This window comes from Takifugu rubripes, chromosome 20 (assembly GCF_901000725.2).
Source record: "Takifugu rubripes chromosome 20, fTakRub1.2, whole genome shotgun sequence".
NCBI lineage: Eukaryota > Metazoa > Chordata > Actinopteri > Tetraodontiformes > Tetraodontidae > Takifugu > Takifugu rubripes.
In genome coordinates, this window is record NC_042304.1 from 1,228,768 (window position 1) to 1,244,628 (window position 15,861).

General features: G+C 43.3%; 1 protein-coding gene across 1 annotated transcript; it reads left to right on the plus strand.

Moving 5' to 3' along the window:
- Positions 1–10,146: 10,146 nt before the first annotated feature.
- Positions 10,147–15,861, plus strand: mep1ba (meprin A subunit beta a). Its single transcript, XM_029828892.1, has 15 exons — positions 10,147–10,224; positions 10,320–10,347; positions 10,487–10,537; positions 10,624–10,667; positions 11,048–11,126; positions 11,203–11,320; positions 11,652–11,830; positions 12,197–12,415; positions 13,008–13,157; positions 13,657–13,872; positions 14,330–14,586; positions 14,816–15,026; positions 15,100–15,276; positions 15,347–15,591; positions 15,670–15,861. Exons 1-15 carry the CDS (start codon positions 10,183–10,185, stop codon positions 15,709–15,711), a joined length of 2,058 nt encoding a protein of 685 aa, XP_029684752.1. The 5' UTR covers positions 10,147–10,182; the 3' UTR covers positions 15,712–15,861.

The window sequence follows — 15,861 nt, forward strand, 5'->3', positions numbered from 1 at the left end:
GGCTTTGGTATTTCTTTAATGTTTTGACTCTGAACAAAGTCTATATGCTTTGATCCCAGCCATTGTTATGTTTTGCGTGTCTATTCAAGGTAGTTTTCTTTGTCAACTGGACTGTTTTTCTTCTCTTTTGAAGATGTTTCACCTTATATCCAGAAGGCTTCTTCAGTTCTGAACTCAGCTGACAGCTGGATTCATCTGGTTGCCGGTGGTTCCCCATCTTGGTTGTTGCCGTTCCTGCTGGACATTGACCTGGTGTGTTTGTTGGGCTCCTTGCACGTCCTTCTCGTTGGCAGCAGGATTTATTACCGGATCGGGTGGTGAAAGTTGCAGCTGCTGCATCCCTTGGACAGCGATCGTGGGTCTCTGGTTGTGTTGAGTTCACGGACCGAGGGAATCCAGGCCCACAGACATTGGGTGTTTGAGTGTGTGAATTCATGGTGCAGGAGTGTGTGACCTGATGAGGGTTTTTATGAGAATGGTTTAGGTCGGTATTTTAATTAATTAGTATGTTAATTGGTGTAAGCTTTTGTTGTTTTCTGTTTCTGTATCAATGTGTTTTTATTGTCTTTCTTTCAGCTGCTGAGTGCCCGTGGTGTTGGTGTCCTGGATGGTAACATCTCCCCCTCCCCATTGTGCTGTGATTTTGGAATTGGGTTTTTATCTTTATCACAAGATTAGTTTGAGCGTGTGTCATGTGGAGTGTCCCTTTCATTCTCTTCCTGTGGACTGACCACCCCGTCCACCAAGAGGCCTCAGTAGCTGGAAGTATGTGGTATTATTCTTCTGGTGGTAGTCGAGAGGTGTTGATGATGATGGAATCTTCGTAGACTCCGACTTGGTTATAAGAGATGTATAGAGAACAGTCAGGTATCTATCGGATGCTGCAGCTTGCCTGAGGGCGGTTTCGTTGTCCAAATGGTGAAGATCTCTAAAGTGCTTACTTCGATAGCCCCTTCTTATAAAGTCAAGTAAACACATTCTTCTCTGATGACCTCATAACACAATATAGCCACCAAATGGTATAGATTCCAGTTATTACCAAAAATGGAAGTAGGAGGAAGGCTTCATGGTACACATCCTCATTTGAAGAACAATCAGGAGCCTATGTGCCACAGCATCCCCTCTTAGCAGCTCCTCATACAGGAAAAACAAGACATCATCACGAGGTTATGATCAATCTTTATTTATATAGCATCTGTTGCAATCAAAATTGTTTCTAGGCGCTTTACAGAATCCCAGGGCCTGACCCCAAACAAGCAACAGTGGTAAGGAAAAACTCGCCCTTAACAGGAAGAAACCTTGAGCATGACCAGGCTCATGTAGGGGGACCCTCCTGCTGATGGCTGGCTGGGTAGAGAGAGAGGAGAAGGGGGAGGACAGGTAGAGGAGAGAATAGGTAGGAGAGGAGAGGAGAGGAGAGGAGAGGAGAGGAGAGGAGAGGAGAGGAGAGGAGAGGAGAGGAGAGGAGAGGAGAGGAGAGGAGAGGAGAGGCATAGATCATAGAAAATACCTACAGAAATAAAGTAAACTGTAAGCTGTAAGCTCTGAAGGCGGCGATACCTGTAGATCAGGGGTCAAGAAGATCTACCTACTATAAATTTGCAAAACATACATTTATACATAATTATACATTTATACATAATTATATTGAGAATTCTTTATGTGATCCATATATGTTGGTGTACCTCGCATAACTACGTGAATCCATATTGCTCAATACAAATCTGCGCATTTTTTCAGCATACGAGCTTACAAAATGACCAAGTCAAAATGATCTACCCACCACAAAAATGCAAAACATCTAATTATTTTCAAATGTATTGAGGATTCTTTGTATGTACAATGTATGTTGATGTACCTTGCATAACCAAATGAGCCAATATTGCGAAACACACATAATAATTAACTAATTGGCTTAAAATCAGAGGTAATTCGCTGAATAGCTGAGCGCTTCTGACTGGTTGCCCTGTATATCAATCAAGTAGCGGGATTGATGATAGACTGACATCGTAAATTCTGCTGCACTTAGCGTCGTCGTTTGCACTTGATTGGTTACCTGAATGTCAACTTCAGTTGTCCTCTAACTGGCTGCCCTGTATATCAATCAAGTGACGGGATGAATGATAGGCTGATATTTTTTAATGTCACGCCGCGATCGCTCAATACTACCTCCGCGATCGACCCGTAGATTGCGATCGACGTAATGAGCACCCCTGAGTTAGAGTTAGCGAAGTCATCTTAGCATCGTTAGCGTAGCACAGATCTGTTTTCCAATTTCCAATCGGGGGAGGGGGCATGCTTGCTCTCTTTGGTTTTTGTGTTGAAGAGAATTGTCTTTATTTTATTAGCATGTGTTGTACCATATGTTTCTGTTTTCTGTTATAAGCACTTTAGAAGTTAGGAATAGTAGAATGTTTAATCAATGGAATAAAGATAAGCAATCAGTTGACCCTTCCTTGACATGAATGTTGTTTAGACAGTTGGAGCCAGGAGGAGACAGTCAGAAGGAAAGTGGTAGACCCCATCGTAAAACGTGACAGAATAGTTTACTGGTGTTGATAAGTTCCTCGGCAGGAATGACCTCTGACCTGGCTATCTGGGAAGATAATGGAGAAGAAGGACTGCACCAACACCAAATGAGGCGGGAAGAAGAAGATGAGGTCATCCAAGAAGAAGGACTGGATTGGAGTGAATTAGCATCAATAATTTACATATATTGTTCTATAAAAGACTGGGCCAAGGGATAGTTAGGCAGTCAGACTTCATGCCCTGACAATTGACTCTGTTGTTTGTAGGGTTATGAACTGGCCCAGAGCTCTGTAATATTTGTATCTTGAAATAATTTTATTGTAAATACATTTTGAAATTGGCATTTGTTTACTTGAAGTCTTCATTTAAAGAACACGCGGATTGGCAGTGACACACAAGAGGTATTGCAATCCAACAATTTGGTGACCCCGACGTGATGAAGACAGAAAAGACATCTGAGGCAAAGAATTCAACAACGGTCACTTCGGAGGACAACTGACGACAAAGGGATCCCTAATAAAAGGTAAGCAGACACCTGTTTAATCAAAAGTTCTGCACATTGGCAATTTCCAAAAATTTGTCGTCACTGTCAATTGAAGTGTCCTAGTTATAAATTCCAGATACAAATATTGCAAATATTGAAACGACTGCAGTAAGTACGGTTAGAGTCCGTAAATTTGAACGGTTAGAGGCCGGAAGTACTGTTGAAAAAACAGGGAATAGACGGTTAGAGTAAACCGGAACTAGTACAGTGCTGTATTGCATATACACTGCACTGTATATGAAAAAGATTTGGGTTTGGACTCGGAGCACAGTTGACGGGACGGACACTCCCGACGCCCGAGATTTGTATTTTTGTGTGGGTTGAAAAAGTGACAGAGTGAACGTGAATTAAAAGGCTCTTTGTCCTTGGGAATTAACCCCCAGAGTGGAACCGGATCAACGGAGTTTGGTCTAGAAGCTTGTTTCACTGAGGCATTGAGTTGACCGTTGGAGTCATTCACATTCAATCTCACTTGGGAGCATAGTTAAAGATGGAACTGGAAGGTGGTAAAGCGTGTTGGGATCAGGGAGAATGTTCTCCCTATCCTCGGTCTGTGGAAGAACAGTGGAAGTGGACTCTTGATCAGGTGGTGAGTGGCATGAAAGAACAGGACAGGGAAAGAGAATTGGATGCAATAAAAAAGTTGTGGAAGGAAGCTCAGAAGCAGAAGATACTTCCCCCTCCAGAGGTGAAGGTTAATTTAGCTGAAGCATTGTGTAAGTGGGAGTCAGAAATTCACACTAGATTACAAGATCATTTGGATAATCCAAAATTAGGCTTGATAGCAGGAAAATCATGGAAAAAACAGGGTAAGGAGTTAGAAGATAAGCGCCGAAGGATACATGTTGTGGCTGTGACATGTGCAGCGGTGCACTATTGCAGAGCTAGGGGGGTTACACGAGTGCCCAATGTAGAGAAGCCTCCATCAGAAGATCCAAACCAGACACTGACACTTAACACCACTCTTTATCCATCATTACCTACTACCACTTCCCCACCCCCATATCAATTGCCAGTTTTGACTACTAATAGTGGTCAGTTAGATGTGGACAGAAATGAAGAAATGCAGGAGTTACGTGAGACAGTGTGGGACCTTCGGAGACAGGTTAGCAGGATCAAACAGAGACAGGAAGAGGTTGAGGATAGCTTGGGAAAATTTGAATTTAGAGAGAAAGGTCAAGTGGTTCGCCCTAAAATCTCCCAACAAACTATATTTAAGAAACAGGACAGTCAAAAATCTGCATTAAATGTCTTTAAAAGACTTAACAATCAAACAAAACAAGAGAAAAGAGCTGATCCCTCAGGAGGATTTGCCAGGGCTGAGCTCAGGGAGGAGAAGGCAAGACTGATTTATGGCAGTGATAAAGAGGAGAGTGAGAGTAAGACAGACACCCTCAAACTTCCAGCTACATTTATTGGAGAATCGGATCTTCAGGAGCCCGTTGAAGCTCAGACAAAATTATATGAAAAAGACCCAGCTTCAAGTATGGAAAATTATGAATCAGAATCAGGGGAAGAGAGTGAGTGTGAGTACAGAGGTGTACCGTTGACAGGGGCCATAAATAATGAGGAGGTGGGTCAAACAGGAATACACACGAGGAGTAAGGGGCCCGTTTCAGGAATGCCGCAGTTCCAGGCCCCTCTGATACAGAAAAGAGGAGGACAGGAACCAGTATATGTTCCGTTTGCTATCACAGACATTAATTGTTTGGTGGATAAGATGCCCCCACCTGCAGAGGGAGGCGGCAAGTGGATGTCTACCCTTTTCAGTTTAACACAGAGCATGCAGCTGGCGATGGGAGACTTTAGAGGAATTTTAGGGAGACAAGTATCTCTCTGGGATTTGGATAAGGTCGAGGTAGCAGCAGGTATTAAAGACAGACCTAACGCTGCACGTTTTGGCCCTTGTGCAACCAGGGTTGGTGAAGCTATGAGACAGATATTTCCAGTATCTCCAGGAGCAATGCAGAACTTAAGATTTAAGTGGGAAGAAAGTGAGTCAGCACATGGATTCCTTGCGAGGTGTAAAGAGGAATGGATGTGTGCCACAGGGTGCCATCCTGGCTCAGATAATCTACACACCACTTTGTTCCGTCAGGCAATAATTTTAGGACTTCCACAGTCAGTGAAAGAAGTCATGGAAGGAAATCCTGACCTTCCAGGCAGCACAGCGGAAGTCTGGGAGAGACATCTCTCTCACCACATCAACACATTTAAAGTTAAACAACAGGGAAAGAAAGAGGAGGTGATGACAGCGCAGGAACAGCTCCTAAAAATACAGTTAGATGAAGCACTGAAAAAGCTTAATGATAAACAAAAGGAAGAGAAACAGATGGTTCAGCAGTTTTCTCGGCAGGTGCAGCCAGATCAGTTATGTCCGCAACAGGATTTTGCTCTGATAAACCCGTATTGGGTCAGTCCAAGGGGAGGCATGTGTGGGAGACACGGCGGGCAGGAATACGGCTTGATAGGCGGGTACTTAGGCCGAGATCAGTGTCACGCCTGCAAAGGGTATGGTCATTGGCAAAGGGACTGTCCATATCACAACTACGCGGAGGTACCAGGCAGTGTTCCACCATCTCATGGAATTTATCACCGGAGCCGATCTCATCTGACACCGTCGAGCTTGTGGGGTTCTCAGGAAGCCCGGAGAGACTGCCGTTTTCTGGGCCATTAGTGACTCATTTTGCCGGACAGACTGTGTTGCACCCTTTTTTGATTTCACCACATTGCCATATCAACCTGTTGGGACGAGATCTCCTGGTGAGGACAGGAGCAGCTATTCTGTGTGGAGATAAAGGTATTTTGGTGCAATTTCCTAATGGAATGAAACTGAACTGCTGTATTTCACACCAAGGTGTGAAGGGACAAATGCTGATGAGTCCGACACCCTCGCCAGAACAGGGGGTGTGGGCGGACATTTATTGGGGAGAACTTGAGCCTGAGACCTCACCTGGTGTCGGTGTTGTGGCATTGTTTCAGAGCTGGAGGAAAGGAAAGTATTAATGTATGCAAGGATAATACAGTGTAAGGCATGTAGCAGGGGTAGCAAAACTTTTACAAAAACAGCACATTTAGTTACGCTCTGACAGTTCTTACAACACATAGTGTGGTATCACTGGTCAGCTCAGCAGCATTCACCTTGACCTCACTGACCAGGATGGACAAGATTTTAATGGCACCACACATAACATACACTCATGAAGGGATAAAATATGGCAGATGGTATAGGAGAGGGTGAACCACACAGATGTGAGAAGAAAGTGAAGAAAGATGAAAGAATCAGAGTAGACCTCAAGGCGGAGCTGTTAAAGGATCCAGATGAAATACTATTCACAGATAGCTGTTGTTTCAGAAACCCACAGGAGGGGCTGAAAGCTGCCTAGGCAATAGTTAGAAAATGGAAGTGGAAACAGGAAAGATAACAGGTAAAGAGTCAGCACGACTTGCAGAATTGAGGGCAGTTATTAGAGCATTAGAAATATCAAAGGGAAAGAGAGTGACCATCAATACAGATTCAGCGTATGTAGTGGGAGCGATTCACTTAACACAGCATCAGGCTTTCTTATAAAAAATGAGGCAGATATGAGGCAATTGGCACAGGCACTCATTGAACCAGCGGAGGTCATAAATGCAAAGGTCACAGCAAAGAGAACTCTCTGGAGGGAAAAGGTAATGAGGCGGCCGATCAGGCAGCAAAGAAGGCTGCAGGTTATAAACTAAGTTACAATTTGTTGATGGCAGAGAAAACAGTTCATGAAATTCTTCCAAGACACGACAGGGAAAGACTTGGTTGTGATCAAGAAGAAGCTTCTCCACAGGAAACAGTTTGGAAGGAAAAGGGGGGCAATGAAAGTTGAAGGAATTTGGCGGGGCCCAGACGGCAGACCTGTTCTCCCGCCTGGTCTGGTAGAGGCCGTTCTGGAAGAGGCCCACGGCCTGACACACTGCGGGAAACCACGAATGATGCAGAGAATGTTCAATATGCACACGATTTAATGTAAAATCAACAATTCGACCACATGAGGGCAAGTTTCCATGGCAGGGCAAGGAAAATTATAGATTTCACCGATATGATAGACCGAGTCAATGGGTTCCGATACCTCTTGGTGGCAGTGGATGCATACACTGGCTGCCCAGAGGCGGTTCCCGTAAAAGCAGAAGATGCAAAAAGTGTTATTAAATTTTTGATTAATCCGACACATGGTTTCCCCAAACAAATTAGGTCTGATAATAGAACTCATTTTAAGAATAAAGATTTACAAGAAGTAGAGAAGGCGTTAGGCGAAGGTAGAAAGAATGAATCAAACACTGAAGAGCAAAATTGGCAAGATATGTGCTCACAGTGGAATGAAATGGACACAGGCGCTTCCAATTGCCTTGATGTCAGTAAGAAGCTCTGTTAAGCTCCCGAACAGGATTCACCCCCTTTGAGCTCGAGTGGGGTGTTCTCTTTCCGGGACCAGGAGCAGAAAATCCATAGGCCAGCCCAGCACTTGTATGAAATATAAATCTTATTTTGTTCAACTAAAAACAACTCTCTCAGTTTTCTCCCAACAGGCAACCTCTGTAACCACAGTCAGTGAGGATCCAGGAATTCCACACACAGCTGAGTGGGTTCTTCTGAGAGTCATCAAGTGAAAGTGGTCAGAGCACAGGTGGACTGGTCCCTTTGAAGTTGTAGAGTGAACATCACATGTTAACCCTAACACCCTAACATACTAACACCCTAACACATTAACCCTAACTCTGGTATCACTGGAAACAATGTATCCCAGCAGATAATCCACAGAGAATGCTTGGACAGATCCAGGAACATCCAAAGAGGATGGCACCATGATTAAACTTCTATTATTCTTGATTACAGCAAAGGGAGCGGTCAATGAATTGTTATATTGGCCTAGCGTAGGCTAGGCCAAAAGGGGGATTGAAGAGAATTGTCTTTATTTTATTAGCATGTGTTGTACCATATGTTTCTGTTTTCTGTTATAAGCACTTTAGAAGTTAGGAATAGTAGAATGTTTAATCAATGGAATAAAGATAAGCAGTCAGTTGACCCTTCCTTGACATGAATGTTGTTTAGACAGTTGGAGCCAGGAGGAGACAGTCAGAAGGAAAGTGGTAGACCCCCATCGTAAAACGTGACAGAATAGTTTACTGGTGTTGATAAGTTCCTCGCCAGGAATGACCTCTGACCTGGCTATCTGGGAAGATAATGGAGAAGAAGGACTGCACCAACACCAAATGAGGCGGGAAGAAGAAGATGAGGTCATCCAAGAAGAAGGACTGGATTGGAGTGAATTAGCATCAATAATTTACATATATTGTTCTATAAAAGACTGGGCCAAGGGATAGTTAGGCAGTCAGACTTCATGCCCTGACAATTGACTCTGTTGTTTGTAGGGTTATGAACTGGCCCAGAGCTCTGTAATATTTGTATCTTGAAATAATTTTATTGTAAATACATTTTGAAATTGGCATTTGTTTACTTGAAGTCTTCATTTAAAGAACACGCGGATTGGCAGTGACACACAAGAGGTATTGCAATCCAACAGTGTTTACTTGATGTCATGCAAGATCACATATTCCGCCTTTAAACAGCAACATTTACTTTGGCTAGCATTTAATTTATATCTTTTTACTTTAAATTCCTTCAAGCCCCAAACATGCAGATGCTTCTTGTACTCTGCCACTGAAAAATTAGGGCACAGTCTGCTTCTGGCTATTAGGCTTAGCTACACTTTCGAATAACAAGAAATAGATTTTGGGTACTTTTGGGTCATGAAAACATAACAACAAGCAAAAGTTATTGATGTTAAAACAACCCACAGTTGCTTAAGTCCACCCTGATCCTCCCAGTGTGCCATTTCTAACCAACAACAACTGATAACCCTCAACCCCTATAAAAGGAAGGGGGTCTGGTTGATGGTTAACATGGTAAGTTTTCCAGTCCTGGTCCTGTCAAGTGGTCCATGGAGACTATAATGCTCCAAGAGCCGGATTTATATAAAACAGAGAGATCTAACACACACACACACACACACACTCCTGCCGCTCAGGTCCTGGGATTATGTGAAGCTCCTAGAGACAATTTTGGTTGTAATGATAAATATAGATAATTTGAAAGGAATATCATAATGAATTAGTGTATCAGTAAAGAAAAGACAACGGTAGATGCTTCAAAGTTTTCCTTGACACATTTGTCCCCAACAATCATCACTTAATGCTCAACAATCAAAACCAGCTGTTCTTTTAGTCATGCTTCTACAGTTGAAGGTGTTGAGGTGAAGGTGCCAAGAAGGTCAAATATTGAGCCTCTAGAGCTAGTGGCTCATGGAGTTTAACCTGTGTTTAGATCAGGTAATTACTTGTAGAAACCTCCACTTTTGCTGCTGGTCCACATTCAGTTTCCATTCACTTGGTGACCTTAACTTCTTTACTTCAGAGAGATCATGGCCTCAGTTCAGGCTGGAGTGTCCCTGAGGAAGACATGGTCAAAGTGGTCAGAGATGCTGCACAGGGCAGCTGGGGGACATATTCCAGATCTAGTTGCAGAGGTTCATGCACAGCAGACAAGTCTTCCAGCCATAGGAGGCTGTCCCAAAAAGTTCACCTCTGATGAACTAAAGGACTTCAGACTTAAGATAAAATTCCATTGGATTAACCAAATCACTGACTGGGTGTTTCCAATGTGCACATTATAAATGAGGTGGTGTTGATAATGCCAGGGTATTCCTGCAACATCTCCTCAGAAGGCTTCCTTTTTGCTGACTTCACCTCAGGGGTCAATACTGCCCAACACACCCTTCAGCCCCACATCCAGGCTCACTAACGATTTTCAAGGTCCACGGCAGATATGCGGGTTTATTTTGGTTTTATAATGAACTAAATTATGCATCTCTTGTTGCTTCTGAATAAATTGTAAAAAAAAGTCAGGTCACTACTTTATGATTCCTTTAAGACTCCTTTAAGTTCTGCAATAAACTAAGAAAGAGTATTAAATTAGTAATTGATCTACTGGTTGTATAATCAATTGAGTTAATCATTAGTCCTATGTCTTCTATAATAAATGGAAGGTCAGAGCTTCAGCTGTGATCACTGCTGCAGCCATGGAGCTCAGGTGTTGCCTTCTGCTCTTCGGTTTGGGACTGGTCAGTGTTTTACTCACTAATGTTATTAAAGGCTTCTCGGGTTCAGACCAGCCTTTACTTGTCTCCAATGATTGATTCTCTCATCTCTTTAACAGGCAGCAGCTAAACTGACAGGTGAAATAGGTGAGTCAGGAAAATGGAAACTTATAAATGAACCTCCTCCACACCACCTTTCAGAGACAATAGTAATAAAAACAGTAACACTAAAAATATTAATAATGAAACTAACAATAGCAAATGTGGGATAAATCTGTCGTTGTAGAAATTGATGTTGACGAAGGCCATGACTGGGACATCCTTGACATTAATGAAGGTTTGTGGCTGCATCTCTTCTCTTTTTTTACAGCACAGGATAGTTTTGCAGATCTTCTGACATCAGTTTTGTGTTTTGTCCTGTAGTGGCTGGGGTGGACCTGCTGGAAGGAGATATCCAACTGGATGAAGTACGTTCTGCAGCATATATGTAGACTCAAATGAAAGTTTTTTCTTTTCATGTTGGTTTTTTGTCTTGTCCTCTTTTTCCATTATAATGACATCAAAAACTATAAGCCTGATTATTACAGTAGAAGATGACGCAACAGCTTTCATGGTTCAGCAACATGTTCCCATAGGCTGTAAATGCAAAATTCAAAATCAAACCCACAGGTGCCTTCTTTTGTCGCAGTTGTTATGAAGATAGAAAGTCAGTCTGTTAGAGAAATAGTACTAGTATTGCAGTAGTAGTATAGTAGTAATTTTGTTCTCAGTGATGATGCTACAATTATGTCGGAGCGATTATCTGCTTCAGTAAAAGTGCTGTGGAAAAAGTCACCTTTTCCCTCAGGCTTCACACAGAAATACCATAATTGGAGAGCGGTATCGCTGGCCAACACCCATCCCTTATTACCTGGAGGACAGTTTGGGTAGGACACATATTTAGCACCTGTCCCTTACTGTTATAGATGTTCACGACTTTGTTGTTGGCTGTCTCATCTACAGACATGAATGCCAAAGGGGTCATCCTGAAAGCTTTGGATCAGTATAGGCTAAAGACCTGCATTGATTTCAAACCATGGAAAGGAGAGCAGAACTACATTTCAGTGTATAAGGGCGACGGGTGAGTCAAGAGTCCCACTTCCTTTGGAGAGTGTCTCTGAACATGAAGCAAGCTATGCTAACAGCACCTCTGAGCTGGATTTCAAATCAGCACCAGGTTTAGATTGGTCACATGTATTTGTGTTTCTTTTGGAAAAGCTAAGAATCCAACAGAACTGCTTTTGCCACTGGGGTATGAAAACAGTGGTCCAGCATTGTGAGGTTCACTACAGTTGGAGACAGATGCAGCCCTCTAAACTGTACATTATCTGGCTGTAAAAAATCTCGCTGAGGGACAACATGCAGTTTGGACTGATTTTGTTAAAAGCACATCTCTTTTGTGTTCCCTTTAGCTGCTTCTCCTCTGTAGGTAACCAGCAGGTAGGAAAGCAGCGACTGTCCATTGGTAAAAACTGTGATCGTGTCGCAACCGTTGAGCACGAGTTCCTTCATGCGTTAGGCTTACGGCATGAGCAGTCCAGGGCTGACCGCGATGACTATGTCGACATCATGTGGGATCGTATTGTGCCAGGTGATCTTGCATCAAAAGAACTCTCGTCTTCTTCGCCACTTTATCCCTTTCGGGGTCACTGGGAGGGTCCACAGTGGTTGAAGGCAGGTCCCCCCCACCCCCTGGATGAGTCCCCAGTTCATCACAGGGCCCTATATGAGCATTTGTGGGTTTGGTACCTTGCTCAAGGGTACCTCCACATTGCCCTGAGCACCTTCCCCTTCTACCAGAACACCTTCCATGTTTTGTCTGCCCCGGGGCTCAAACTGAGAACCCTCCACTTCTCAGCCCAGACTGAGCAAAAGAACTCTACTTGTTGATTCCTTTTATCCATCTTGAGCCCAAAAAGACTAAGTTCTATCTGATTTTCTTTTGTGTTACTCTCAGGTAAAGAGCACAACTTCAAAATGAATGACGACACGATGACCAGTGCTCTTGGTGTTCCCTATGACTACAGCTCAGTCATGCACTACAATAAAATGTCCTTCGCCACTGGCTCTGAACCGACAATCGTCACCAAGATCCCACACTTTATGGACATAATCGGTCAGCGGATAAGCTTCAGCACCGGCGACCTGAGCAAGATCAGCCATCTCTACAACTGCAGTCAGTGATCTCTTTTGTCTGTCAAGTAAAACTGAGAAATACTGAAGCAGGCATGTGCATCAGTCTGTATGTTACAATATGACAGATTTTAACCCCTTAATGCCTGAATTTATATACATGTATATTTAAAACGTGGTTTTTTTTTACTTTAAGTAGATGCTAAATTAAGCTGAGATTGATTATTTGAAAAAATAATGGCTATGTTGCAAATTTGCACGAACAGGCATTAATGGTTGTATTGTAGAAACAAGTGCTTGCCAGAGACTCCTGGATCTGTGGCTTATATAACCGGCTTACATAAGCTTTCTAACTGGTAGGAATGCAAATGCCATCTCGGTCGATTGCATGACACAACCGGTTTGTCGCATATTTCTGACAGTCGGTGTAAAAGCCCCCCGTCACAAAACATGGAACGTTTGTGACAGTGGTTCTTATATTCATTAATATCAATTATTAATTAAATGAATAAATATCAGGCTGATACCAACTTTATGGTACTTCTTACACAATCTGGCACTATAGGTTAGGGTTGTTGGAGCTTTGGGTTCAACGTTAGGCAAAGGCTGACATACTCATATTGTTTTCTTCCCAGCCAAATCCTCCATGTTTGTTGAAAGTTGCCATTTTGAAGAGGAAAACATCTGTGGCATGATTCAGGGTGCAGGCAACAAGAAGTGGGAACGCCGTGCATCTGTGGATGGTGGCCCTCAGACGGACTTCTCTAACATGGGAGAATGCAAAGGTGACTGTCGGCCATCTGCTTGTTTACTTCCAGAGATGAATATAAACAGAAAGCTCCTGGAAATGACCTTGATCAGGTCATCTTCAGGGTGGTTTTCTTGTGTTTGAATTTACCTTTAGAGCGTCATCCAAAGGGCGTGCGTGAGCCCAGGAATTTAGGGTGCTGTGCTGTTGAAGATTGACCAATGCCCATAAAGATAGGATAATCCTTTGGTATTTAGAGTGGGAAAAAGATTAACAGCCAAGTGCAGGGCACACTTGATCAGTGGTTTATTCAATGCTGTTTGCCAAAGAATCCAGCAATAATAAGCTTCCATCCATTTATTTATAGTATAGAGCCTCTAAAAATGATATGATGACTGGAATTTATAGGAAGAAATCTTGTATTTAATTTCCATACAGGGATGAATAAAGTAAATCTTGAATGATTTGAAGAATGTGTATTTTCACAAAGGTCCAGATGTGCATGGTTGTCTGTGATACTGTGTGTGGTTCCTCAGGAAAAGGTTACTTCATGCACTTCAGCACAACCTCTGCTCAACCTGCTGACCGAGCATCTCTGGAATCTCAATGGCTTTACTCCAAACCTGGGACCCACTGTCTGCAGTTCTTCCTCCACCAGAGCGGAGCATCCGATGACGTCCTCAACATCTGGGTACGAGACTACGACCAAGCCGACCCCGGCAGCAAGCTAAAGCTCATCCGATCGATCACAGGTATGCGTGATGATACGGTACCAGTACTCACATCAACCTTAACGGCATTCTAGAAACGCACACTATTGTTTCCACAATTCATTTAAATATTTATTTATTGATTGTCCTGATCTGTAGAGATTTGTCTTCCCTTACTTTTACTGGGAGATGTGGAGGGGCCAGGAAGTAGTTCTTGCCCTTCCACATAAAGAGAAGCTCCAGAATTGCTCTGAATTACAAACAGCACATAGAACAGAGACATCTCGGTCAAGCACACTCAGCTCTTTTTGACTTCTGTGTCCAACAGATTAAGTAATATGGCCAAGTTTCTGATTGTTGTGGGGCAACGGCATTTATATACTTCTCATATATTGACATGAATATTCTTTTTAAAATGAAAATAAATAAATGTATTAAATCAGAGAAAAGAGCAGTGACAATGACAGAACAAACATAGATCTGGTTGGTTTTCTTACAGGGGGTGTTCGGGGCTCCTGGGAGCTGCATGCTATCACTCTGAACATGACACGGAAGGCTCGTGTGGTTTTTGAGGGCATCCGAGGAAACGGTCCATCGACTGGTGGTTTTTCTCTGGATGACATCAACCTCTCATCTATGGAGTGCCCTCAGCACATCTGGCACATTCGCAACATCACAGGCCTGATGGCCACCACACCCAGTGGAAGGAAACTGTATAGTCCTCGCTTCCTATCACCGACTGGCTACTCCTTCCAGGTCAATGCCTTTTAGCATATTGTAAGCTTTTAGCTTCTAGCTTGGTCAGTTTGTCCATCTGATGTAGCTTAGGTATTTGTATCACCAGAACAGTGCACGCAGCTAGAACTTGAGACCTGGCTCTCAGAAGGCCTCCTCAGAGAAGGCTTTGCATGGATGACACAAGAGGGAGTTAAAGTGTGAAAATGTACATTTACATGTTCCTTTATGTTGTGTGGTGGGGTTATAGGTAGGTGTTTACCTTAATGGGAAAAGTTCCCGTCCTGGCTACATGGGAATCTACTTTTACCTGACCTCAGGACCCAATGACCATAACCTCCAGTGGCCGTGTCCATGGCATCAGGCAACTATGGTGCTGATGGATCAGCAGTCTGACATTAGACAGCAGATGAACATGCACCGAATGGTCACCACTGACCCTGGGAAGATGTCCTCTGATGGTACTGGGAAGACTGCTGTGTGCTGTAGACCATTATGTTGTCAGACATACCAACATTCAGGTGTTTCTTCTAGGCACAGAGTTCTACTGGGATGATCCCAGGAAGGTGGGTTCAAAAGTCTCCGTGTCTGATGGCAGCTTTTATTACCGAGGTCCAGGCCTGGGAACCAGTTCATTCCTCGCCCACAACAGACTGAAGAGCAGAAACTTTATTAAAGGAGACAATGCCTTCTTCCTGTTCAGTCTAGAAGGTGCAGATACAAGCTTATAAGCTAGACTCTATAGCTCATTAGGTCACGTCACTGTTCTTCTTTTCCTCAGACATATCTGCTTTGCTGGTATCTCAGTCCCTGGCTCGTGCAGCCGTCCATGTTGATGATGGTCTGAAAAAGTCTGCAGCACAGGGACCTCCACAGGATACTGCTACACATGCTGTGGTCGTCACTGCTGCGGCAGGCTGTGTGGTGACTGTGGCGGTTGTTCTCATCCTAATCATCAGGAGACGGAGGAGACAGCAGGAGAGTGATCGTGCAGTCATCATACAGGACATGCCTGGATTTATGGAGGCAAGTTACAATTTGTACTATATGCGTTTGTAAAACCTTTCGTTGCAATTCAGACACAATGTCTTTGATGGATTACAGGAGTACCCAGCCCAGGAGTTCCCATCTGCTGCGAGTACCTGAGCTGTTGTCTATCAGCTTTCCTTTACAAAGAACCAATTTTTAACTGGCATTCAGTGATCACTGCTGATGTTCAGGAGCTGAAGATTGTTGTTCACTCATGCTTCTAAATTTTGGATTCATGTGTTGTTCAATAAAGAATGATTCTGACTT

Excerpts from the sequence above, each read along its gene's own strand:
- mep1ba (XM_029828892.1), top strand. The coding sequence starts at position 10,183 with ATGGAGCTCAGGTGTTGCCTTCTGCTCTTCGGTTTGGGACTG. Across the intron at positions 10,538-10,623 it reads CATCCTTGACATTAATGAAG|TGGCTGGGGTGGACCTGCTG; the intron begins GTTTGTGGCTGC and ends TTTGTCCTGTAG. Across the intron at positions 15,277-15,346 it reads CTTCCTGTTCAGTCTAGAAG|ACATATCTGCTTTGCTGGTA; the intron begins GTGCAGATACAA and ends TCTTTTCCTCAG.